The following is a 27,635-nucleotide window of genomic DNA, read 5'->3' as shown; positions in this document are numbered from 1 at the left end:
GATCGGGTATGTCCTTGTGCAGCCACGCCTCAGCAAAGCACATGACACTGCTCTCCGGAAATGTTCTCTGACTCCTGACAAGCGCAGTTAGTTCGTCCATTTTATTCCCCAGCGATCTCACATTTCCCATGATAAGAGAGGGGAGACACAGCTTATAACAACTTCTCTTCTCCAAAAGCCTCTGTTGTCTTGGCCTGGTCCTCTTCCCTCGCCTTTCTGATCCCCGTCTGCATCCTCTGTGTTTTCCTCCAGATTTCAGCCGGTATGTCCGCTGCTCTGTTCACTAAACCGGCGGGCATGAGCGCCATCAATTGGTCCCCGGAATACACAATGCAGCCATCCTGCTGCCATGCTGACGAGACGTGTCCGAATGTAACTAATTCCAGCGCTAAAAAAACAAGTAAAACTCTCTCCACCAGCATGTTAGAGAGGGTGCAGCTTCAACGTGTTACCGTAAGGAAAAAAAATACAACAAATAACTAAGTTAAAAAGTTTTCAAGTAAAAAAACTATGGAGTAACTGTAACTGGCTGCATGCACGACCGGCGCATGTGCACAGCACATTCTCCTAAACTCCAGACAATATATGTCAAACTGCGTTAATCTGTCCTTGTGAGCCAATCCTCCCACATTCTAGTATTCCAGCTGGTGAATGTTCATTATATTCCATCTATATCCTTCCTCGAATAGGGAGACCAGGCCAACCCGCAGTATTCCAGATATGGTCTCACCAGGATACCAGATAATTGCAATGAAATCTAACTCGTGTATTCAAATCCCCTTGCAATAAGACCAATGCATTCTTAGTCTTGTTAACTGTTAACTTTAATTCATGTGACAGGTGTTGTTATTCAATCTGTCATCATTTTAATAAAAACATGGTTCTTTCTGCCTGAGTGGGTGATGTATTTCAGCATTATATTGTCATGTTTTTGCCTATTCACTCAACGTATTTTGTCTCCCTAAAACCTCAGTGTATTCTCTTTACAATTCCAGTTGTCACACAGCTTTAATATAATCAACAAACTTGATTTATTATGTAGCTCCTTGCCCAAATCATTATGAACAGTGGAGACCCTGTATCGATCCTTGCAGCATCCTAATAGGTACAGCATCCTGATCTGAAAATGACCACTTTGTCTTATTCTCTGCTTTCTGTACATTTTTTTTAAACTTCAATGCATCTGCCTAATTTTACTTGATAAACTTTTGTTTATGGTATTTTATCAATGGCTTAAGAAATTCCACTTTTACTACTGCTGTTGATTTCTCTTTATCTATACTGCTAATTGAAACCTCAAATAAATAACAGATGGGCCAGTTAGGATTTCCTTTTCCTCCAGCTCAGTATGATTACTTTCAATTTACCCTGTACCTGTTCATTGATAGATTCTGGCATTTTCCTAACTCTTGACATGAGGATAACTGTCTATAGTTCCGCAAGTTGCTTTATAGAAGTGAGGATACATTTGCTACCTTCCAAACCAGAGAAATATTTTGAAATTAAGGAATTCTGGAGGATGGATACCTCTGTATCCATTATTTCCATTGTCATCTCATTTAATTTTTTGATTTTATCTTAACAAGAGCATGTCAGACTTTGCAAATCCATGGATCTGTGTGTGAAAGTTATTTTTAATATTCCATTACTTTTCCAAATGCAGTTTCAGAGATGGCAAAGAAAGTCTGCACTCAAAAACAAAGAAACGTCTTGCTAGCATTGTACGAGTTTGCTTCTTTGAGGCTGGACGAAGTATAGCTCACAAATGTGCCCGGTTCCTTGCACTTTGTATAAGGTAAGAAAACGGAGTTTGCAGGGATTGTGATTCCACACAAATTAAGCAGTGATCAATTTGTTTGACTTCTATTATTTCTTACCTTTAAATGGTTGAATTGGATATGTTTCACTTAACATTTTTGCATCATACTTACAGTGACCATTTTATTCTTTTCAGTAGTGGGAAAACAGATCCAAGCCAGCTGGGATTTGGAGGAGCTCTTTTGAAAGCATTACTTGATAATTTGCCTTACTTGCCTGCAGCAGCAACTGGTGGTAGGTAGAACTTTGATTCTCTTGATAAGTATGCATTTGTTCTGTGTTTATTTTTAAAGATATAAAATAAAAAGCAAGAACTTAAGGACAGGTCATTATTTCCTGCTTTGGTGGTTCATTTTATAAGACAATGTAAAACCTATCTAAATTTAGCATTTATTGCTTGAACTTGAACCTTGTTCATCAAACCTGTTAATTTTATTGAAAATAATTGTATGTAATGTGTTCTTGGTTTGAATTTGCACTATTAACTTAAGGACTGCCACAGAGTTCCCTAATTGGATTATTCTATGTAGATGAAAAGACTCTGGGACTCAATGGGTACGATATGGTCAGATCCTAAATAAATTTACCTGATAACCCCGAATTTCATAGAAATTCAGCTCATCAGTATTTGACCAAGCTAATCTATGCCAATATTTGGGCTTCATTTATGCAGGAAATAGTTTTGGTATTACTTTAAATAAAATGTTCAAGTTCACTGTAAATGTATTTTTGTATTAGAAGTAATTTGTTTTTTTTTCTTGATGGGAACAGGCTCTGTATTCTGGTACTTTGTCCTACTGAACTATGTCAAGGATGAAGATTTGGCAGGATGTAGCACGGTTTGTGCTTCTCTTCTCACTGCTGTTTCCAAACAGCTACAAGATCGGCTCACACCTCTTGAAGCTTTACTTCAGACCAGGTCAGCAAAATAGCACCTGCACACAGTGCAATAGGACTTGTAAATGCATGCTTACATTAAATAGATCGTTATTGTTCCTAATTAATATTCAAAGGTTCATTTTTTATCAAAGTATACACCTCTGAAATTCTTCTAATCTGAGTCGCCATGAAACCAAGAAAGGCAGCACAATCATCAACCCTCCCCCCCCAAAATGGCACAGGCATATCAATCCTCAAATCCCTCCTTCCACACAAAAACCAAACAAAATGGAACAGGCACATTGACACTTAAACCCCCCCTCGCACAAAAAACCGAGAAGGGTCAGGCGAAAAACACAAAATATATTAAAAAAAAAACAACTACAAGACTGGGGGGGGGGGGGAAGAATGTCTGTCGTGCAAGTCCACATCCAAAATGCAGAAAACCTGGGTGATATTCTCTGGGCACAGCAGCGGGCCTTTCCCCCTGCAGTACAGAGCAATCAAAAGGCAAGCAGCTGGTACTCGCCTCAATGCTTTAATCAGCGAAATGGGTTCAAACATCAGCTTGCACCCTGTCCCGCAGCCTGCCCGCTGTGAGGTTCATGCATGCAATTTCTGTCTCCTGGAATCCTCTTGCAGACTGCAGAGTGCTAAAGCACCCAAACGATCTCCAAACTTTCGTATTCGCCTTGATATTTCAACCTGGGGGGGGGGGCATCACGTGATGACGTGGGACTGAGACGTGTAATTCCAGCTGTCCCGTAAAAAATCAGCAAAGTACCGTTTAAACAAAGTAAGTTAATAAGTACTTTCTGGAAACTACTTATAAACTTCGTAAGACAACTCTACGATATGCCTCGTAAACCGCAACAGAAGAAGTCTGTTGTTGCAAAGTCGCCGCGAGATGGGAAGAAAAAAGGGCCTACTGCAGCGATGGAGCCTCGGATTCAGGTTGGATCTCCTTCGGAGGAGACGCATTTTATCTATGGCGTAGAAGAACAGGGAGCAATGGCGGCGGTAGCGGTCGCTCGGAAGAAGATGCTGGAAATGTGCATGCGCAAATTGACACAACTTAAACTACAAGAACTGACGGCCACTGCAACTGAAAGTGACTCGGAGTCAGAATTGGATTCCGTAGAGAATACAGATGAAAAAGAGGAGGAAGAACTGGAAGAGACTGGAAGTAAAGGAGATGACGGAGACATAAGAGGGGCTTTATTGCAATTAACGGCTGAACTAAGAAAGTTAAGAACAGAGCTTAGAGACGTGAAGATGTGCTATGATAAAGCTATGAAAAGACAGGATAAAATGGATGAGAAACTTCAGAAGATGGAAAGAACAATGGAGCATATTAATGATAGAGTAGAAAAAACAGAAAATGATGTGATTGTCTGGAACACAGAAAGAAATCAACTCTTGGAGAAAGTGGACATGTTGGAAAATTTTAGTAGACGTAATAATGTTAAAATTGTTGGTCTTAAAGAAGGTATAGAGAGAGATAATCCAATAGAATTTTTTCAAAAATGGATCCCGAAAACCTTGCAAATGAAAGAGGAAGACCGATCAATTGAAATTGAGCGGGTACATAGAGCTCTAAGACCAAAACCACAAGATGACCAATATCCACGATCAATTTTAATAAAATTCTTAAGATTTCAAGAAAGGATTCTACAGGCGGCTGTCCAAACTGCCAAGAAGAGAAAAGGGCCACTGGTGATAGAAGGGAAGAAAATTTTTTTTCTACCCTGATATAAGTTATGAACTTTTGAAGAGAAGGAAGAAATTTAATCCGGTGAAAAAAGCCCTATGGGATCACGGTTATCAATTTATATTGCGTTATCCTGCAACCTTGAAGATTTTTTTGGCTGGTGGAGAAAAAAGATTTTTTGACGATTACTGGAAAGTGGAGGAGTTTGTGCGAGATTCTTTGAATATTCACCAGATACAAGAACAAACCTAGGAGAGCGAGATGGATTGAAGATGAAGACTGGATCAAGGATTAGTCCTGTTGGATCTTTAGGTGGATGAATATATAAATATATTATTGATTATATGAGGGAGGGGAAGAAAGGTTAAAATTTGAGGAATGTTAGCTGGGAATAATGATATTAATTTTTCTTATATATATACAATTCTTTGTTACGGGGGAGCTGGAAGAAACACTGACCAATCACTACGTTATTCATGTGTGCAAACGTGGCAATAGCCACGACCCGCACAACGGAGGGGGGTAGTGTTGTGTACCTTTTCAGTCACAACATTAGTGGGGGGGGTATTTTGTTTTTTCTTTTTTTGTATCTTATCTATCTTTTTTTTTCTTTTTACCTGGAAGATTGGGAGGGAAACACATAGCAACATGGTGAAGTTCAAAGAGATTCCCCAGGGAACTATGAGAGTTGAGAAGCTAAGTAATGTTTTAGATTTTAAGAGATAAATATGAAACATTTTTGAATATTCGGAGCCTTTATTTATAGCTCCGATGATAAAGATCTTGGTTCCTTGGGAAAAGTAACAAATATATATAAAATTTATTTTTAATCCCATGGAGCATGTGCAAACCTTCCAATACTCGGGTGGTTCCTTTTTTTTCTTTTTTTTCTTTTCTTTTTAGGTAGGAGTATATATCGGGGGGGGAGGGTTAAGGGGAGGGGGGAGGGTAGTTATTATTTTCCCATGTATTTACTTTGAAAACTCAATAAAAATTATAAAGATATTTCAACCTCCCTCATTGTTTTAATCAGCGAACAATGGAAGCTTTAATCGGCAAAATAGAGACTAACTTTGGCTTGTGTGCCGTCCTGCAGCCTGCCCACCATGAGGTTCGCTCTTGCTGACTCTGCCTCCCAGAATCCTCTCTGAGACTGCAGAGTACTGGTGCATCCAAACAATTTCCAAATTGCGAATCACATGCTCCAGCAGTTCCGGAATCACATTCAAGGCGAAAAACAAACGTAAAAGACATAAGAAGTGAAATATATGGTTTCATGATCTATACAGAAGATGTCGAAAAAGAAGTGTTGTACTTAGGTGCCATCTTGACCAGAAGAGCTGTTGATCAGTATAATGCTGTTGATGGAGAGAATATCTAAAGTTGAACTACATAACAGCTTCAAACACTCATTATCTTTGCTTTTGGACACAGCTAAATATTTAGTCAGTGAAATTATTGAAAAGTGGAATAAATTACATTTTTAGGGGGAAATAATTTAACTTGCAAAGCATTGAGATACAATATGCTGTGAAGCAAAGTAAGGGAGATACAAATTTAGATTATGAAGACACGCAGTCCTCTTTTTATTGTCATTTAGTAATGCATGCATTAAGAAATGACACAATATTTCCTCCAGTGTGATATCACAAAACACCGGACAGACCAAGACTGAAGAAACTAACAAAACCACATAATTATAACATATAGTTACAACAGTGCAACAATACCATAACCTGATGAAGAAGTCCATGAACACAGTAAAAATTCAAAGTCTCTCAAATGTCCCACATCTCACACAGACAGGAGAAGGAAGAAGAACTCTCCCTGCCATCCCCGACCACAGTCCAACTGAGACTCATCTGAAAACTTCGAGCTCCGATCAGCTCTCCGAAACGGAGTACTGAGCGCCATCTCTGTCCGAATGATTCGACCTCAATCTCAGTCGCCAACAGCAGGCAAAGCCAGGGATTTTGAGGCCTTCCCTCCGGAAGATTCCTGACCGCGCAGTAACAACAGCAGTGAACTGGCATGTCAGAAATTTCTCCAGATGTTCCTCTGTGTTTTCACATCTATCTCCATCAAATCAGAATTGTCCACGGCCCCTATTTAATGGATACGATATCATTTTTCACCGGAGGGCTGCGCACGTGTGGCGTGCTGCTCTCTCTCCTCCCGCCAATTGTCTGTCAAGTGGCATTCTTGATAGCTTCTAAAATATGTACAATTTACCAGGTATAAATTGTAGTTACTTGCCTAAGCATTGATGGCGATCAGGTTTTCAACATTTTTTTAATTTGATAGTTTGACAGTTGCTGTTTATTTATTTTGGTCTGACCAATATACAGGCGCTATAAGTTTCACTTTAATAATACAAAAGTTTGTTTTAAAGTATCTTTATCATTGCAGCAATTATAATATTTCAGCTCATTTTTGTATTGTTAAAAGAAGTCTGTAGAATTATAAATGATAATTACTCCCCAGGTCCCTTTTAAATCTGTGCTTTTTCATCTCTATGCCCCATAGTTTTGGATTCCCTTACCCTGGGGAAAAGACTACATGCATCCATCCTAACTATTCCTCACACAATCTGAAACATTTCTATTCTTTTCCCTGATTTTATCTTGGTCCTTTTCCATAATTATGTTAAGACTAACTGAGTTATGATTTCCACTACAATGGACATTGCCTACAGCTGCCCAGTATCATTCCCTAAACTTAATTGCAGAATTTCCTCCCTCCCATATGTTGTCTATAAAGATTCATCTGAGCACAGTTATGGAATCCTGTGCCCTCCGTTTTTATCACTGACTTCATTCTTGGGTAATTGAAGTCTTCCACTGTTACTACTTTAGTACAAGGTTAGTGGTAATTTGTCAACAAAAGGTGATCCAAGTCTTGCAGAAGAACAATATCAGAAAATTCTCATCCCAAGGCTTCTTCAAGAAACTCCATTTCTGATGTTCTAGCAGTGTGACCTTTCAGACATCAGTTTGGCAGGATGTTTCACTGGGTCTTTGGTGTGTGATGCTTACAGTGAAGGTCATTTTAAAAAGTCTTGTTTGCTGGGTAAGCATACATGTCAAAGATGTACAATGCTTGACTGATTAACAACATGATTGTACTTGCTTAGAAAGCATACCGAATAAAATAATAAATAACATAGAATGCAGTATTTATATAATAGAAGTTGCGGCTGTGCTTTGGGTGATTGGTGGGCTCACTTTCGGTTAGAATTCTTGATAATCATTCTCAGCTGACTGGTGGACAGCACAAGACAACTCCAATCATCTGCTATTTAATTGTTGAGAAATTCTGATGGTCTAGCATCTGCTTCACTGGGAATATGGGCTGATTTGTGGTTGGAAACCAGGTTCTGGAGTGCTTGTATCTTGTTTTGACAAGCTCAAATTCACCTTGTTGTCTTTCCCACTCCCTTTAACTGACAGGGTCCATAGAGAAAAAAAAATACATAGCTGTGTAATGGGTGAACTAAAAAAGTGAAGTAAATCTGCGGAGATTTTAACCTAATAGTTTGGAAAGTCTAGTCTGGCACCACCTAAGTCCCAAGGGTGCTGGATAATTGAAAATTTCCAGCAGTGAGTACAACTCAAAGTCTGAATTTAAGGTTGTTTAGGAACACTGAGCAGGCATAATCAAATTAGGATCACAAAAAATTCTGCAGATGCTGAAAATCCAAAGCAACACACAAAATGCTGGAGGAACTCAGCAGGTCAGACAGCATCTATGGAAGTGAATAAATGACTGACATTTTAGGCTGAGACCCTTTAGGTTTGGAAAGGAAGAGGGAAGATGCTAAAATAAAAAAAAAAGGTAGCTAGAAGGTGATAGGTGAAGCCAGGTGGATAGAAAAGAAAAAGGGCTGGAGAGGAAGGAATCTGGTAGGAGAGAAGAGTGGACCATAGGAGGAGGGGATGCAGGGGGAGGTGATAGGCATGTGAGATGAGGTAAGAGGCCAGAGTGGAGAATAGAAGAGGGTAGGGAGAATGGAACATTTTTACCAGAAGGAGAAATTGATATTCATGCCATCAGGTTAAAGGCTACCCAGACAGAATATAAGGTGTTGCTCCTCCACCCTGAGGGTGGCCTCATCATGACACAAGAGGAGGCCGTGGACTGATAGTCGGATTGGGAACAGGAATTCAAATGTTTGGCCACTGTCAGGTTCTACTTTTGACAGATGGAGTGGAGGTGCTTGATGCAGTAGCTCTGCTTAATTAAATGTTAATTTGTTTTAAAATTTACTAATCATTGATTATGTAATTGTCATTAGTAGTATTTACCACATTTCATCGACTTGGATATGAGCTATTCATTTGAAACAAGAGATTTTACTATTTTACATTCTTTTCACTCACCTTGTGCTTAGAAGCCACGTTCTTTTCTATTGTCATAACATGGAAAGTCATTGGAAGTTCTGACTGGTATCCACTTAGAGCTTTAAACATTCTCACACAGGATCTGAGTAACTAATATGACCTACTAATATATTGAGACTGCTGACTTAATACCTTATCTATATTAATTGTTTGGATAAGCACTAATGTTGAAAAACTTGTTCAGTTTGATGTCTCTCCCAGCATTTGCCCTTGATTCCTTTTGGGAGCTGTATCCATGAACTTTCAGAGGTCTTCTGGTTTCTTTCAAATTCTTTGCACACATCTCATACAGCGAGGCTTGCAAACTTCGTGTGGTTTGTTTGGGAGCTAAGTTGTACATTTGCAACTTGATTAATATTCCTTTTAAATTGGGAGTTATCAGGCATGGATTAGGAATTAGAAATCTAGATTTAAAATTCCCTGTTCCTTTTAGCCTGGTGTTACTCAGATAACTTCAAATACTGTACTGCTGTGTCTAGTATAAAAGACCAGTCATGAAGTTTACTGTATGGTTTAGAAGGTACAAGAGCCTAAATGACCACCTCCTTCATATGTTACCATTTAAAATAGAAATCACTAAAGCAAGGTTTTTAAAGAATTTTGTCAGACTTTTACAAAACAATTAATTTTGATTAGCATTAATAAAATGATGGAAGAAGGCATACTTTATTTCACTGATTTTAAGATACTGAGCTTAATTTTGCTTATGTGCCCGTGGAGGTAACAAATATATTAGTTACTGATTTTAAGTAAGTATTTTTAATTTCATTAGTTTTCACTTGGGTTAATTGATGAAACTGTTTTGAAATTTCAGGTATGGCTTATACAGCTCGCCCTTTGATCCCGTTCTGTTTGATTTAGAAATGTGTGGTTCATCCTGCAAAAATGCTTATAATAGCAGCGTGGGTGTACAATCTGATGAAATCGATCTTTCTGATGTATTATCAGGTGAGTGGTCAAACACTATTTCTGAAGCTGATAAATGCTTTGATTCCAGTGGAAGTGCTTTTACTGCAATATGTTGATTCATCATTTTTTTGCAAATGTCTTGGACAATTCTGATGTTCTAGTGACATTGCAGTTAGTACAAATGTCTGCATTGGCTTGTAGTATAAAATGTGGACTGAAGGAAGCCTTAGTGCATATGGAAACTCCAGTTCACCACACTTAATCAACATGATTTTATTGAGTAGCAGAACAGGCTCAAGGGTCTCCTTCTGTACCTTAAGGTCTTCTGCTCTGCTGTGAATCCTTGTGTTCTATTACCATTCTGCAGCTTGTAAACATTATTAAAGTTATGAAAGTATAAACAATTCAAAGGAAGTTTGTCCAGCCATGATGATCTTGGATCATAACAAATAAGGTTCAAACCTATATAGTAAAATATTGAATGTTTGCACGGCATTTGTAGTTGTGGAGTTTATGGCATAGAATAAGTTCATTTAGCTCACGACTTCCACAACAACACTTTGTTATCTGTACTAACCCCATTTGCCTGCATTCCAGCTTTAACCTTCTATGCCTTGCCCACTTTGTGTAAATACCCTTTAAACACTGTCATTATATTTAATTCTTCTACCTCTGACAAGCTCTCAGATATCAGACATGTTGTATTTTTGGAAAAAAGACCCTGATAAATTTTGATTTGAACTCCTCCATTTCACCTTAAATCTACTTCCTCTGTTTTTGATATAAATACAAGGAGGTGGTGGGGGGGGGGGAGATTTTGACTCTTTACCCTGTCTATGCCTCTCATCTTCTATACCACCATCTAGTCAACCCTCACACTGCTGCAAGGAAAACAGATTCAGTCTATTCAATCTCTCCCCTAAACTAAAATCCTTCAATCCAGGTGAATCTCTTTGGCACGCTCTCTAGCGCAGTCACGTCCATCTTGTATTGTGGTAACTAGAAATGCACACGAAATTGCAGGTAGAGCTAATCAGTTTTGTAAAGATGCAACATAATATACCAACACTTATATTCTAGAGACATAAATGGCTCCTGATGCTCCAATAGAGTTTCATTTCTCCCTTATCACCCTCTATCAGATTCCAGTACTTAAAAACTTTGTGTTCCTACTGATCACCCTTCAGCCATTGCCTGCATCTTCACTCTCCCCTCCCACCACCTGGCTCTTTTGGCCTTTGTTTTGCTACTTGCTACTTGTCTGCCTCTATCTCTCAATTCCACCCATCTCCTTCCTGGCTTCATTTGCCTGTCATGCTTTTACCCTTCCCTGGTCTACTAAGCACCTGACCCTGATTCACCACTCCCCCTCTTTTTACTGGACATCTTTCCTCTCGTCTCGAGGTCCTGAAGCAGGGTTTTGACTCGAAACATTGATAATTCCTCCTGTTTGTCAGCCCAAACCCCTCATCCACCACAGATGCTGCTCGACCTGTTAAGTTCCTCCAGCAGATTTTAGGTTGCCTTTATATTCTATGTCCTGACCTGTGAAGACAAACATACTATATTCTTCCTTCACTTTATTGATCATTATTGCTTCGTTTAAGGAAGTGTGGATTTGAACCCATTTAAAATACAGAATATGCTCTTGCCTTAATTAACTTTGCCAAATGCTTGTCAGGAAGGAACCATTTGCCAGTGCTTTGCCCAATTCTATAACAAGATTCAAGATTGCTTAATGTCATTTCCAGTACATAAATGTAAATATTCTATGGGATAATTCATTCAATTACCTTAAGATTTTTGTGATGCTATCTTTATCGCAAATTTCACTTTTTTTTTGCTGCAGGCCCTCATTGCTGTACAACCTTACTTACCTCCTGGTCAGAAGCATTTTCATAGACATGGAGTACTTAGTTGACCTTGTAGAAGCATTAGTAGCATATATCCTGATTTATCCTTGATTGTTAATCCTTCGGTACATTTTGTACTTGAAGACTACATAAACTTCTCCAGCAAATCTTTTCTTGACCACTGCCACTCCAAAACTGTATGATGAACTTCTGTATCTTCAGTTGATGTTACAACACACGACAGTTGATGCTGCACAATCCTGTCACAGTATAAATGATTCCATGGCTTTAGCAGTACCATAAATACAGTGGATTCTGATTAATTGGGACACATCGGGACCTGTACATTTAGACCCACTTAAGTGGCTGCCCCAATTAGCTAACGTTTCATGGAAATAGTTAACAAGGTATAGAAGAGACAAACTAATGCTTAACTGAGTAACAAATTATGTATGTAAGTGAAATACAAAACAGATTGGAACACTATGGATACTCTTCTTCGGTTGTTCATTGGAATCTGATGACGACGTCCATTCCTTTAATGGTGAGATCTTTGATGACTATACAGTCCTATCCTGGACCCACAAGCTCTATTACAGGTGGGACATGTATATGTAGTAGTGGTGGCAACCATGGCTGCATTTCTCCTGGCTCTCTTCTGCTGTCTTCAGATTGTTCTTTCCATCTCCAGAATACGAACCCCATCCCTACACAGCTGTCGCCAATTGGTACGGTCAGCAGCATCTCCTCCAGGTCCTCGGGTCTGATTTTGCACTTCCTTAAAGCATTCTTCATCTGATCCTTATAGTGCTTCGGCCTTCCAGCTGAGCATCGACCATGATGTAGTTGGCCGTATAACACTCTGTGGGGTAACCGACAGCTATCAATACCACTACAGTATTACAAAACTGTGTGAATTCTTAATAATTATCGGATCCAGTGCATGTTACCATGTACCGTGTACACGAACAAAATCAGTGCAGATACCTAATTCAGATAATGAACTGCCTGGATACAATTTTCGATGATTGCATCCTCCAAATCTCCATTTTCATTGTAAAATTCAAGATGAGTTTTGATGCCTTTGAATTCTTCATGGTTCCTAACTTGTTAAAGTAGTAAAATCTTTTCATTTTCACTGCTGGCCATTACTGGCATCTCTAAGCTTGAAATTGCAGTGAGTAAAGCAGTTCTGAATTGTCTCGCTGTTTATTTTCTTGCCAACTGTCAGTGAAAAAAATCACTGCTTTTTGAACACAAGCATGTGCACACACAACTGAAAACACAAACGAGAAAATCTGCAGATGCTGGAAATTCAAGCAACACGCTTGAAATGCTGGCGGACTTGGCAAGCCGGGCAGCATCTATGGAGAAGAGTAAAGTAGACGTTTCAGGCCAAAACCCTTCAGCAGGACTGGAGGGAAAAAAAAAAGATGAATAGATTTAAAAGATGGGATGAGGGGAGGGAGAAACCACAAGGTGATTGGTGAGACTGGGAGGGGGAGGGGTGAAGCAGAGCTGGGAGGTTGATTGGCGAAAGAGATACAGGGCTGGAGAAGGGGGAATTTAATAGGAAAGGATAGAAGGCTATGGAAGAAAGGAAAGGGAGAAAGGAGCACCAGAGAGAGGTGATAGGCAGGCAAGGAGATGAGGTGAGAGAGGGAAAAAGGGATGGGGAATGGTGAAGTTGGGGAGGGCTATTTCCGGAAGTACGAGAAATCGATGTTCATGCCATCAGGCTGGACACTACCCAGACGGAATATAAGATGTTGTTCCTCCAACCTGAGTGTGGCCTCATCACGACCTTGGAGGAGGCCATTGATCAACATGTCAGAGTAGGAATAGGAAGTGGAATTAAAGTAGGTGGCCACTGAGAGATCCTGCTTTTTCTGTTGGGCGGAGCATAGGTGCTCAGTGAAGCAGTCCCCCAATCTGCATTGGGTCTCACTGATATACAGGAGGCCACACTGGGAGCACTGGACTCAGCGACTCACAGGTGAAGTGTCGCCTCACCTGGAAGGACTGTTTGGGGCCCTAAATGGTAGTGAGGGAGAAGGTGTAGGGGCAGGTGTAGCATTTGTTCTGCTTGCAAGGATAAGTGCCAGGAGGGAGATCAGTGGGGAGGGACGAATGGACAAGGGAGTCATGTAGGGGACAATTCCTGTGGAAAGCAGAAAGTGGGGGGACGCTGGGATCCTGTTGAAGATGGCAGAAGTTCCGGAGAATTTGCTGGACGGACGTGGAGGTTGGTGGGGTGGTAGGCGGAGACAAGAGGAACTCTATCCGTGGTAGCGTGGCAGGAGGATAGGGTAAGAGCAGACATGCATGAAATGGAAGAGATACGGTTAAGGGCAGCGTTGATGGTGGAGGAAGGTAAGCCGCTTTCTTTGAAGGAGGACGACATCTCCTTCATTCTGGAATGAAAAGCCTCATCCTGAGAGCAGATGCGACGGAGACAGAGGAACTGAGAAAAGGGGATGGTGTTTTTACAAGTAACAGGGTGGGAAGAGGTATAGTCCAGGTAGTTGTGAGAGTTCGTGGGTTTATAATAGACGTCAGTAGATAAGCTGACTCTAGAGACAGAGAGGTCAAGAAAGGGGAGGGAAGTGTTGGAAATGGACTGGGTAAATTTGAGGACAGGACTCACCAGCTATTTTCTCGATTATTTTTTGTTCTTTGAGATTTGGCCTAAATGCAGTAAGCGGCTGCACTAATTAACTGATGGCCCAATTAACCGGAATCCACTGTACTTGTGTATACACTGTAGTGTTGCAGCAAAAGAAATTTCTTGCCATACAGTCAGCAGTAATAATTCTGAATTCTTTCAAAATCCCATCTAAATAATCTAAAAGGAACAAATGTTCAAATTAGGTTCTGATCTTGGTTCTTTATGCATCCCACCATTTATGTAGTGCAAATTGCTGTCAGTGGTGATCAGTGTTGTGTATAGACAGTGATGTCCAGTGACTCAAGGTCATTTTCTGGACAAAAAATGTAATTGTATTTTAAGCTAAGTGTCCATCCAGAGATCATCTGCATGGTTCTGAATGTGTTCTGCCTATGCAGGGAATGGGAAAATGAGCAGTTGTGGTGCGGCTGAGGGCAGTTTCACAGCTCTGACCGGACTTTTGGAAGTTGAACCACTCCACTTCAGTTGCATTTCAACGAGTGATGGCACAAGAGTGGAACGAGATGATGCAAGTAAGTTGATGCATAGTAATTGATGCAGGAAGAATCGTCATTTTGATGTTAAAGTCTCCTTTTTATGAGCTGCTTATGCTCACAATCTATCGGGTTGGGATAGGTTATAGGAATGTAACATTTATAACTATTGCATTTCATTTGCTATCAAATGTATTCAAGCGTAAATATTTTAAGGTTAATGCTCACAAAGATGACAGAATCAGATTCCATTATATTCTGTGATCAATTTGGTATGATTCACTGTGAAAAGTTTTGTTTTTGTTATCTGAAGTTCTACAGGAGGATAAAATGTTAGCCATCATGTTACAATTTATTTTTCACATCAAAGCCTGAATCATTGCTTTATCTTAACTTGTGAAATTCCTGCTTTCCATTGTGCAGTGACTGGCTTTGGCCTCACTGGAGTAGTGGGTGGGCTTACAACTGGTACTGTAGGAGAAGCCTCAACAGCCCTGAGCTCAGCAGCCCAAGTTGCTCTTCAGTCTCTCTCCCACGCCATGGCTTCAGCAGAGCAACAGTTGCAGGTTCTACAGGAGAAACAACAGCAGTTACTGAAACTTCAGCAGCAGGTGTGTAGTGAAATTGTGATGTGATTTCTTCCACTACTGATTTTTCTCAGTCTTTAAGTATTTAAATGTTATGTTGTATTTGAAGGACATGGTAATAAGCACAACTAAATTTTGATTTGTTAACGTAATATGAGCATTTAGTTTTGTGGATTGTTCATAGGAAAACCCAATTTTCAGATAGTTGACATGAGTCATTGCTTCCCAAAACTTTGGATCCAAAAATCAAATTTCATTTTCCTTGATGTGTTCAAAATGATAACTGAAGCCTCATGGGCTGTAACAAAGTAGTTTAATTGACTACTCTTTCTTTAAATATAACAGAAAGCCAAGCTTGAAGCCAAGTTGCATCAGACTACGGCAGCGACAGCACCTGGAGTCGGACCTATACACAACTCGGTGCCTTCTAGTGCCTCTTCCGCACCTGGCTTTTTCATACACCCTGCTGATGTCATTCCTCCCACTCCAAAAACAACTCCATTGTTCATGACTCCTCCATTAACACCACCTAATGAGGCAGTCTCTGCAGCCATCAGTGCAGAGTTAGCACAGCTCTTCCCTGGCTCAGTCATTGATCCTCATCCAGTCCCTGTGGCCATTCATTCAAAAAATGCCAAGTCCAAAACGGTATGTTTGGAGTTATCACACTGATTTGTGTTTGTCAGAACAGTACATAGTTGAGTAGTCTTAAGAAATTTGATTCAAGATACAATGTGTACAATACTGATTGTTTGAAAGACTACCAGTCTATATAATCAATTTAATCAGTTTCTAGACAATGACAGTTTCTAGGCGTGCACTTTTCCCTCCTTGCTTTATTGCTTATAAGCATATAATTGGTGCTTGAGGAGTAATGTAAATAATACTGGCATTTCCTGACAAAGTTGAAGTAATGAACTTCAGAGCAAAAGACAATAAGACTGAAGAATATGTGCTACTAAATTGATGTTGAAAGGGATGGATGGCCAGAGATGTTTGGGTGGTTTAGGTGTAATTTGGTGAAAGTGTCCAAAATGTCATTAGCATTGTGACTTCATATACAAGCATTCAGACAAGCATTTAAATTAAGAGAAATGGAAATAACTTGAGCAATGAATACTGTAGAATTGTTCTGTTGCTACCTTTGGATATGCTATCTTGTTATTTGCCAATAACGTGATTGTGTTACTTTAAGTTTTTTTGTACGGAAGCTTATTGTTTTTTTTAAGTTATCATTTTTCAAATGTTGCATACCACACACTGGTTTTATTTATATATTTAATAAGCTCAGTATTTGGAAGTAAACTGTATAGTGGGTGGGCATGATTTAATTTTGTTTTTGGCTAGTTAGAAAGTGCAATAGAAATATATTTGTCTTTGTTAGCTTCACAAATGCAAGTGTGTGTCATAATTCTGGTTTTCAGAAAATTTATATTTGAATGTTTGTTTTGTTTTGCAGAGTCCTCTGGGTACTGGTCTAGCATTAGCAATTTCTCATGCTTCTCATCTGCTTCAGCCTCCTCCACATCAGTCAATCATCATTGAACGCATGCACTCAGGTACTGATACTTTCTACATTGACTTTTATTAATCTAGTGTTTTTTTCTCCTCATTAACTTCTGTATTATTTCAAGTTTAAATATCTCATTGCATTATTGTTTTGTTTTAATGTGTGCCCAAGCAGATGATAAAGGAAAGGCCGTTTGGTTAAACGGTGCTTCACACGTGATGACATTATCCTTCCTGATGCCTTTGTAACACATACAAAATGCTGGAGGAACTCAGCAGGTCAGGCAGCATCTATGGAAATGAGTAAACAGTTGATGTTTCAGGCTGAGACCTTTTATCAGGTCCTGCCTGACCTGCTGAGTTCCGCCAGCACTTCGTGTGTTGCTCTGGATTTCTAGCATCTGCAGGATCTCTTTTCTTCATGATGCCTTTCGTTGAGCTGTCTTCCAATATTAAATGTCAGAAGTAATTCCAGCTGACTCCTCTGCATCCTCGTCCCCCATCTTGTTAGGATATGGGCATTAATTAATGTGCTTCTTCTTGTCAATTTGTTGATAAGTAATCAAAGCAAACCATTGTTTGAACCTAAGAATTTGCTTTTTTGTGGAACTAATAGAAACATAAAAAATAGATGCAGATGAACCATCAATGTACCATTTGTGTCCCCTTTTTGTTTCTAATATGTTTACTAAATGGATGATGAGGAATAAAAAAAATGATAGCAGTTTATGTTTAATACAAATAAGGAACAGGAGAAGCAGGTCTTTCAACACCTTGAGCTGTTCCACCAATCAAAAAAGATCCTCTTTGTTCATTTTCTGCCATGTCTTGTAATTCTTTTTAATCTCTTTTTACTCTCTTAATATCTTTTTACTCTCCTCCCATCCGGTAGTTGCTACAGGAGCCTCCGCTCCTGCACCAGCAGGCACAGGAAGAGCTTCTTCCCTGAGGCTGTGACACTGCTGAACCTCACATCACAGTGCGAAGCAGTATTGCACCCATATTGTGCTGTCTCAGTACTTTTATATTTGTGTGCTGTAGCACCTACTTTTTATTCGCAGTTATTTTGTAAATAACACTATTCTTGGCATTTCTGGTCAGATGCTAATTGCATTTCATTGGCTTTGTATCTGTACTCAGCACAATGACAATAAAGTTGAATCTAATTGAACCTAATTCAGCTCTGTCCATTTCTACCTTGATTATATTCAGTGACACTGTCTTCATAGTTCTCTGATACACAATTCCAGAGTTATGAACCTCTGAAACATGTTGTTGATCCTTGTTCCCTTCCTCCCAGTCTTGGCCTTAAAGGGGTCATCTCTTATTTTTGAACAAAACAAACTGTTGAAAGAATTCAACTGGTTGAGCAGCATCTGCGGAAGCAAGAGAGTTGTCAAGATCCCACCGTTTTTTTTTACTCCTAATTCCATCATCTGCTGTCCCTTGTCTAATTTTGAACTATGTCCCCTTTCTTGAAAGTCCTATTAAGTAAAATCTGCTCTCAACATTACCCCTCAATCTTTTATGCTTTAATCAGTTAACTTCTAAACCTTGTAAAAGATTTTAGCCTAAATCTGTCTTCATACATCAACCTCTACATCTGGGGAATCAAATAAGTCTTCTATATTACTTCCAATGCAAATATATTCTTAAATGAAAATAAAAAGATTGCAGATGCTGGAAAAACTGGGTCAAGCAGTGTGTAAGAAGAAATGGCCAACATTTTAGGTTTGCAATTCTTCAACACTCCATCTGAAGTTTTTTTTTTTGACAGGCATGTGAATTGAGAGAATGCAATGGAGTTCTTAGGGGAGGAAGGGCGAGGGGGAGTACAATTATGATAGCTCTGAGTCTGCAAGCTTCTGGTAGATGTTGGTTGTCAGCCTGTACCCTGGGATGGCGATCAGAGAGAGGAGTGACAAGTCAGATGGACCATTTGAAGCTGAGAGCAGAGTGGACATTGCTTGTGTTCTGACAAAGGGTCACAGACCTGAAGCATTGGCTGCTTCAGAGTTTCTGTAGATGGTGTATGACCCATCTGTTATATTACTTAAATTTTTATATTTTAACAATTGATCTATTTTTGTATCCATTGCAAGGTGGTTTTGCCAGTTTTGGATTATTGTTACAGGCTAAATAAAGTATTAGTTCTTGTTCTGTTTATCCTTGGCACAGTGCTCATATGACTGTTAATTATTGAAAAATATGTCAATTTAAATTGTTTTGTTTATCTGATTTTTAGGGGCGAGAAGATTTGTGACACTGGACTTCGGGAGGCCAATACTCTTGACTGATATATTAATTCCAACCTGTGCAGACCTAGCATCGTTATCAATTGACATTTGGACACTGGGAGAGGAAGTGGATGGCCGACGCTTAGTGGTAGCCACAGATATTAGTACACACTCATTAATTCTTCATGATTTATTGCCACCACCTGTTTGCAGGTTTATGAAGGTACGTGGCTTCCAAGATAAATGGAAAAACAAAAACTTCCACTGTAATTCCACTCTTTAACAGTACCTCAAGAAATCCTCAAGTAAAATAAGGCAAAATTTAGACCTGATAAGGAGATAAACACTGACATTTGGGGCCTAGTTTGGTTAAAGGAGAATTGTGACCCCTGCCCATCCCCCACATGAGCCATCTGTTGTCGACCCCCAACCAACACATATTCCACTCTCCCCTCCTACCCCTCCTCACAGTTCCCCACCCTGCTCTCATGACTATACCCCTCCCCCACACGAAACCACCACGGTGGGCTTCACAGCTCTACAGGTAAGAAGACAGCTGAAACATCTCAACCCAAGCAAGGCTGCAGGACCGGATGGTGTCAGTACCAGGGTGCTCAAAGCCTGTGCTCCTCAGCTATGTGGAGTACTTTGCCATGTATTCAACATGAGCCTGAGGCTCTGGAGGGTTCCTGTACTGTGGAAGGCGTCCTGCCTCGTCCCTGTGCCGAAGACGCCGCGTCCTAGCGGCCTCAATGACTACAGACCAGTGGCATTGACCTCCCACATCATGAAGACCCTGGAGAGACTTGTTCTGGAGCTGCTCCGGCCTATGGTCAGGCCACATTTAGATCCCCTCCAATTCGCCTACCAGCCCGGACTAGGAGTTGAGGATGCCATCGTCTACCTGCTGAACTGTGTCTACGCCCGCCTGGACAAACCAGCGAGCACTGTGAGGATCAGGTTTTTTTAACTTCTCCAGTGCGTTCAACACCATCCGCCCTGCTCTGCTGGGGGAGAAGCTGACAGCGATGCAGGTGGATGCTTCCCTGGTATCATGGATTCTTGATTACCTGACTGGCAGACCACAGTACGTGTGCTTGCAACACTGTGTGTCTGACGGAGTGATCAGCAGCACTGGGGCTCCACAGGGGACTGTCTTGTCTCCCTTTCTCTTCACCATTTACACCTCGCACTTCAACTACTGCACAGAGTCTTGTCATCTTCAGAAGTTTTTGCATGACTCTGCCTTAGTTGGATGTATCAGCAAGGGAGATGAGGCTGAGTACAGGGCTACGGTAGGAAACTTTGTCACATGGTGTGAGCAGAATTATCTGCAGCTTAATGTGAAAAAGACTAAGGAACTGGTGGTAGACCTGAGGAGAGCGAAGGTAGCGGTGACCCCTGTTTCCATCCAGGGGGTCAGTGTGGACATGGTGGTGGATTACAAATACCTGGGGATACAAATTGACAATAAACTGGACTGGTCTAAGAACACTGAGGCTGTCTACAAGAAGGGTCAGAACCATCTCTATTTCCTGAGGAGACTGAGGTCCTTCAACATCTGCCGGACGATGCTGAGGATGTTCTATGAGTCTGTGGTGGCCAGTGTGATCATGTTTGCTGTTATGTGCTGGGGCAGCAGGCTGAGGGTAGCAGACACCAACAGAATCAACAAACTCATTCGTAAGGCCAGTGATGTTGTGGGGATGGAACTGGACTCTCTGACGGTGGTGTCTGAAAAGAGGATGCTGTCTAAGTTGCATGCCATCTTGGTCAGTGTCTCCCATCCACTACATAATGTACTGGGTGGGCACAGGAGTACATTCAGCCAGAGACTCATACCTCTAAGATGCAGCAGAGAGCGTCATAGGAAGTCATTCCTGCCTGTGGCCATCAAACTTTACAACTCCTCCCTTGGAGGGTCAGACGCCCTGAGCCGATAGGCTGGTCCTGGACTTATTTCATAATTTACTGGCATAATTTACAGATTACTATTTAACTATTTATGGTTCTATTCCTATTTATTATTTATGGTGCAACTGTAATGAAAACCAATTTTCCCCAGGATCAATAAAGTATGACTATGATTATGAGTAAGAGGTGGGTGGCTACGGAGTGGAACTCCTTTGTCCATTTACTGATGGACTTGAGAATTTTCTTATAAAGACAGCACACAGCGAGGGTTCTTTGGCATGGCTGGAGAAGAGTGTACTGTACATTCAGGTAGGAGAGACTACAAAGGATGAGGATTTTGAATTTGAGATGTTGAATGACTGGAAGTCAATATTAGTTATTTGACCACAATTGTGATAGGTGGGACTTGATGTAAGTTGGCATTTGACCAGCTCAGATAACTGAAGTTTGGAGGATAGAATGCTGTTCAGGTCAACCTGAGAATAACTGAGTCAGGAATTCATGAATGTATATGTTTCATGTGATGGCTCTATTGGGTTTGAAGAAAGACAATCTGCAATCTCATATAAGGTACTGAAGTACCTAAGAGCCTGGTTGAACCAGAAACAATGACTGGCTAGAGAGGATGACATCAGTTGTAGTGATACCGTGTGTATAGTACAGTGGTGCAGTACGTGCCGAAGCCTGTGGATGGTGCATGTGTGTATACTTTCCAGTTTTGATGAGTCTCTGCCCAAAACGTCTACTGTTTATTCCCCTCCATTGATGCTGCCGAAGTTAAGTTCCTCACAGATTGTGTGGAGTTTTGTTTCTTTTTAAAATCTGTGTTTAAAAACCCTCCCTTTGCTTGGCAGATCACAGTGATCGGACGTTATGGCAGCACAAATGCAAGAGCTAAAATACCACTAGGGCTATATTATGGACACACCTACATTTTGCCATGGGAAAGTGAAATCAAGTTAATACATGACCCTCTAAAAGGTGAAAATGATTCAGCAAGCCAGCCAGAAATGGAGCAGCAGTTAACAATGATGATTGCTCTTCAAGAAGACATACAATGCAGGTTAGTTCAATCTTCACATGCAGATATAAGCTAGTGATTTATTTCCTTTTAGCCATCCCTTGTTGATGGTTAAAGTTGGTGCTAGTAGTTCTGCTGGAGATGTCCTTCAATCAGGGTTGAGGTAATGTTTAACTTTGAATCATGGGGAAGATTACTTTTGCAATCTTGTCTGCGGTGTTTTATAGTGCTTTCATGTGTTGACTTTCTTTTTCCATCAGAACCAATCAATTTATGATTGAACAAGATGCAGATTGATTTTTTTCCTCCCCACATTCTCTAGCAAATGTATACAATGTCTTTATTGCTGATATAGCCTAAAACCACTGGACCTGTAACTTTAAATTTTTACAGTAATCCCACATTGCTTTCAAAATACATATTCAGTTGTCTCTAATGCTTTTTTTGATATTCTACTTGGTGATTGAGTTTTCTGAGGAAGAGGCCAAGAGCATTGACAAAGGCAGGGTTGTGGATATTATCCACATGGACTTTACCAAGACTTTGACAAGATCATGCATGTTATGCTGTTCCATTCAGTTAGAATTCATGGGATCCAGGGTGAGGTGGGTGCTGAAATAGTCTGGTGGTGGTAGTGGAGGGTTGCTTTACAAATTGGAGCCCTGTAATCTATGGTGCACTGCAGAAGTTGGTGCTAGGTCATTCATTTTCTTCATGTGTGTTAATGATTTGGAGGAGAATATAGGTGGTGTGATTAGTAAGTTTGTTGATGACACCAAAGTTGGTAGTCTTGTGGAGAATGAAAGTTACAACAGAGATGTAGATCAACTGTGAAAGTTGGCAAACGGAATAGCTGATTTGAATTTAACTCCAATAAGTGAAATGATGCATTTTGGAAAGTTGAATCAGTCTTGGATATTCACAATACGAGATCTTGAAGTGTAACGTGGTTCCCTGAAAGTGGTAATATGGGTGGACAGAGTGCTGACGAGATACATGTTGTGCTTGCATCTTCTATTGAGGTATTGAGTATACAAATTGGGGCATTGTGTTGTAGTTGTTCAAATTGCTGGTCAGACCATGCTTGGAGTATTGTCACCATTCTATTGGAAGGATTTAATTAAGCTAGAGAAGGTGCAGAAAACATTCACACGTTCACAGGAACGTTGCTTGGACTGGAGGCTTTGAGTTGTAAGGAGAGAGTGCTTGGGTCTCGTTTATTCTCACTGGGACATAGAAGGCAGAAGGGTGACCTTGGAGAAGTTTCTAATATTGAGTGACATGGGGTAGAGTCAGTTTTTTCCCAGGTTAGGGGAGTCTAAAAGTGGAGGGTATCGGTTTGAGATGAGTAGTGAAAAATTTAAAGGACTTGAGGGGCAGGTATTGCAACACAGGATGGTGGTTATATGAATAAGCTACTAGAGGAGGTGGTAGAGGTAGGTATTTTTTTTTAAATTTATTGAGTTACAGCGCAGAATAAGCCCTTTGAGCCATATTGCCCAGAATCTCCCAATTCTAATCCTAGTCCTATATCACACTATAAACCTTGCGTATAAGGGTGCCTGCAAATTAATCCACCCTTCAATTCGCAGACAGGGTTGAAATTCAGGGCCAAGCTGTGAGAATACTGATGGGGTGTAAATCCAAAGAGGCATTATGGGATATGGACTGGGTACAGACGCAGGGAATGTGCACAGGCATATTGACAGGAAAGATTTTGAGGGATACTGGACTGAATGCGAACAAATAAGATGAGTGTAGATGGGCACCTTGGTTTGCATGGATGAGTTGGGCTGATGGGCCTTTTCCATGTTTTATAATTCTATCAACATAGTATTTTATAATTGGGTCTGCAAACCTGAATTAATGAAATAGCAGATTTCATAGCATTCTACAGAAACACCAAATAGAATCCAGTTGTTCCATTCCTCAAACTTAAAGACTTTTTTTCTGTAGGATGGACAAAATAGAAGTATGAATGATTAATAAACTGAATTAGGTGTTTCCTTAGTGAAATTTTAGTACTATCCCTGAATGGATAATGTATACAAGCACAAAGTTGAGTTATTATGTGAGCTCTGAAATGGTGAATTAAAATGTTCTGGAGTATTAATGAGTAACATTTCATAGTCTGGAAATTTTGCTAATCGGGCCTCAAAATCCTGTATGTGTTGGATGATAAGGAGTTATTGAATTGACTTTATTTCTTACATCTTTCACATATGTGAGCAGCAAAAATCTTTGTTACGTCTCCGTCTAAATGTGCAAGTTATAGTAATTTAAAATAAATTGTACATACAACAGGACAGTCAATATAACATTGAAATACAGTTGTATCAGTGTGAATTAATTAGTCTAGGAGCATGTTGGTCCTGGCTTTAATGCTGCGATACCGTTTCCCAGATGGTAGCAGGTGAAACAGTTTGTGGTTGGGGTGAGCCGGGTCCCCAATGTCCCCAATCGGACCATTTTTACAGACCTGTCTCTGTAAATGCCCAGAATAGTGGAAATTCACACCTACACATGTGCTAGGGCTGTCCGCACCACTCTCTGCAGAGTCCTGAAATTGAGGGAATTACATTTCCCATACCAGGCAGTGATGCAGCCAGTCAGGATGCTCTCAATTGTGCCCCTGTGAAAAGTTTTTAGGATTTGGGGACTTATGCCAAACTAATTCACCCGTCTGAGGTGCTTTTTTCACCATGCAGCCAGTATGTACAGAGCACATGAGATCCTCGGTGATGTGTATGCCGAGGAATTTAAAGCCATTCACCCTCTCAACCACAGATCCATTTATGTCAATAAGGGTTAACCTGTCTCCATTCCTCCTGTAGTCCACAACCAGCTCCTTTGTTTTTGTGACCTTGAGAGAGAGGTTGTCCTCTTGACACCACTGTGTCAGGGTGATGACTTCCTCTCTGTCGGCTGCCTCGTTATTATTTGAGATAAGGCCAATCAATGTAGTGTCGTCAGCAAATTAGCAGATTGGAGCTCTGGGTGGTGACACTGTCATGGGTATACAGATAGTAAAGGAGGGGGCTTAGGACACAGCCTTGAGGGGTTCCTGTGTTGAGGGTCAGAGGGGCGGGGTGAGGGAGCCCACTCTTACCACTTGCTGGTAGGGTGGCCATTTCCAAATTTCCAAAAAGGAGGACATTGCATACGTGGTCATAGGTTACTATATGTATGTATATGTGTGTGTGTGTATATATGTGTGTGTATATATATATATATATATATATGTGTGTATGTGTATATATATATATATATATATATATGTGTGTGTGTGTATGTGTATATATGTATATATATACAGTGCAGTTCAAAAAATTTATTTTTTAAATAAAATTTAAACCATCTTACAAAAACCACAAATGCAAACAGATGATCACTTAAGTTTTTTTATTAAATAAAAATTCTAACATGATACTTTTTTGCCTATATAAATCCAGCAAAAGCCTAGCTATTTCATCATTGGTCAGTGATTTTCTGCCAGAGTCCTTTTTCCTATTCAATGATTTATCATTCTGCATATTGCATACATGCATTCATACAGTATAAATAACTGAAAGAAATGAATATTCATTTTGAAGCAGATATGCTAACCAAATTAACTTCACAAACTATAGGAAGTAGCCTACTTAGGCCTACCATGGACTGCCAGGTATGGCTGTCTATTTTTTGTATATCTGCCCTTTACTTGCCATCTCCAGGAGTTTTCTGTTGGCCAGGAGCTTTTTTGTACATGGCTGGGCACTCTTCTACAGATTTGGAGCTCAGCTTTGACTGAGTCCACTGGCAGACGGTCTCTCTCATTTCTCCAAACTGAGGTCATCATTGAAAAAACTCGTTCTATGTGAGCATTGCTGCATGAAATAGAGAAGATATAAGCACTCACCTTATTCAGATTTGTAAAAGAGACTTCAGATTTACTGAACAGCTTGAGACAATGTTCTTCACTATGGCTATCTACTATCTCAGGAGTATTGATAATTGCCTCACAGAATTCTCCAAAAGGTTAGGCTCAACTTTGACACTTTGTTATGAAAGCTGTTTTCAGAGAAGTCATACCTGTCACTTAAGTACATTATGACTCTTTCGTAGAAAACAATGAAGTCTGCTTCACATTTCTTAGACACATCGGGGTAAGCTGGCTAAGCTTGGTGTTCACTGCAAAGCCAAAAAAACAGTCCTTTACTCTTCTCTCAAGTTTGCTTTTCAGTTCAGTTATTAGCTTAAGTACTGAAATTATGTTGAATGAGATTCAGTCCCTTGCAAGGAGGGACATAGAATCAGGAGAAGTAGAGTCAATGTGGATTGAACTGAGGAACAGTAAGGGCAAAAGACCCTAATAGGTGTTATCTACAGGCCCCCAAACAGTAGCATGGATATTGGGTGCAAGTTGAATAGGGAGTTAACAATGGCATGTGACAAAGGAAATGTCGCAGTAGTTATGGGGGATGTCAACATGCAGGTGAACTGGGAAAATCAGGTTGGTACTGGACCCCAGGATAGGGAGTTTGTAGAGTGCCTACGGGATGCATTTTTGGAGCAGCTTGTACGAGAGCCGACCAGGGATAAGGCTTTTCTGGATTTAGTGTTGTGCAATGAACAGGATTTGATAAGTGATCTTGAAGTAAAGGAGCCATTAGGAGGTAGTGACCATAATATGATAAGTTTTTATCTGCAAGTTGAGAGGGATAAGGGCAGATCAAAAGCGTCAGTATTGCAGTTGAACAAAGGAGACTATGGAGCCATGAGGGAGGAGCTGGCCAAAGTTGACTGGTCGGATATCCTAGCAGAAAAGACAGTGGAACAGCAATGGCAGGTATTCTTGGGAATAATGCACAAGGTGCAAAATCAGTTCATCCCCCGGAGAAGGAAGGATTCAAAGGGGGAAAAGTGGCCACAGTGGTTGACAAAGGAAGTCAGAGATAGCATAGCATTAAAAAAGAAGTATAACAGAGCTAAGGTGAGTGGGAAGACGTATGATTGGGAAATTTTTAAGGAAAAACAGAACTTAACTAAAAAGGCAATACGGGGAGAAAAAATGAGGTATGAACGCAAGCTAGCTAGGAATATAAAGGAGGATAGCAAAAGTTTTTTTAGGTATGTGAAGAGAAGAAAGATAGTTAAGAACAATGTTGGGCCCTTGAAGAATGGATTGGGAGAAATTGTTATGGGAAACAGAGAAATGGCAGACGAATTTAATAAGTACTTTGGATCTGTTTTCACTAGGGAAGACACAAGCAATCTCCCAGATGTATGGGTGGGCCAAGGACATAGGGTAACAGAGGAACTGAAACAGACTGACATTAGGAAGGAAACGGTGATGAGTAGACTGATGGGACTGAAGGCTAACAAATCCCCAGGTCCAGATGGTCTGCATCCTAGGGTACTAAAGGAGATGGCTCTGGAAATTGTGGATGCATTGGTGATCATTTTCCAATGTTCCTTAGATTCAGGATCAGTTCCTGAGGATTGGTGAATGGCTAATGTTATCCCACTTTTTAAGAAAGAAGGGAGGGAGAAAACACAGAACTATCACCCTGTTAGCCTAACATCAGTAGTGGGGAAGATGCTAGAGTCCATTATTAAAGATGAAATAGCGGCATATCTTGATAGCAGCGATAGG

The 27,635-nt window shown here is 40.4% G+C and overlaps 1 protein-coding gene across 1 annotated transcript in view; it reads left to right on the top strand.

The window, feature by feature from the left end:
- birc6 (baculoviral IAP repeat containing 6) overlaps positions 1–27,635 on the top strand; it is a 270,551-nt gene that overhangs the window by 83,667 nt on the left and 159,249 nt on the right. The window contains 10 exon segments of the mRNA XM_072264879.1: positions 1,664–1,795; positions 1,955–2,052; positions 2,590–2,737; positions 9,623–9,756; positions 14,637–14,771; positions 15,156–15,343; positions 15,665–15,967; positions 16,779–16,878; positions 19,074–19,288; positions 21,834–22,042. Of these exon segments, the coding sequence (XP_072120980.1) occupies positions 1,664–1,795; positions 1,955–2,052; positions 2,590–2,737; positions 9,623–9,756; positions 14,637–14,771; positions 15,156–15,343; positions 15,665–15,967; positions 16,779–16,878; positions 19,074–19,288; positions 21,834–22,042 (1,662 nt within the window).

The sequence above is a fragment of the Mobula birostris genome, chromosome 8, assembly GCF_030028105.1.
Source record: "Mobula birostris isolate sMobBir1 chromosome 8, sMobBir1.hap1, whole genome shotgun sequence".
Lineage (NCBI taxonomy): Eukaryota > Metazoa > Chordata > Chondrichthyes > Myliobatiformes > Myliobatidae > Mobula > Mobula birostris.
This window is presented reverse-complemented; position numbering and strand designations above follow the sequence as displayed.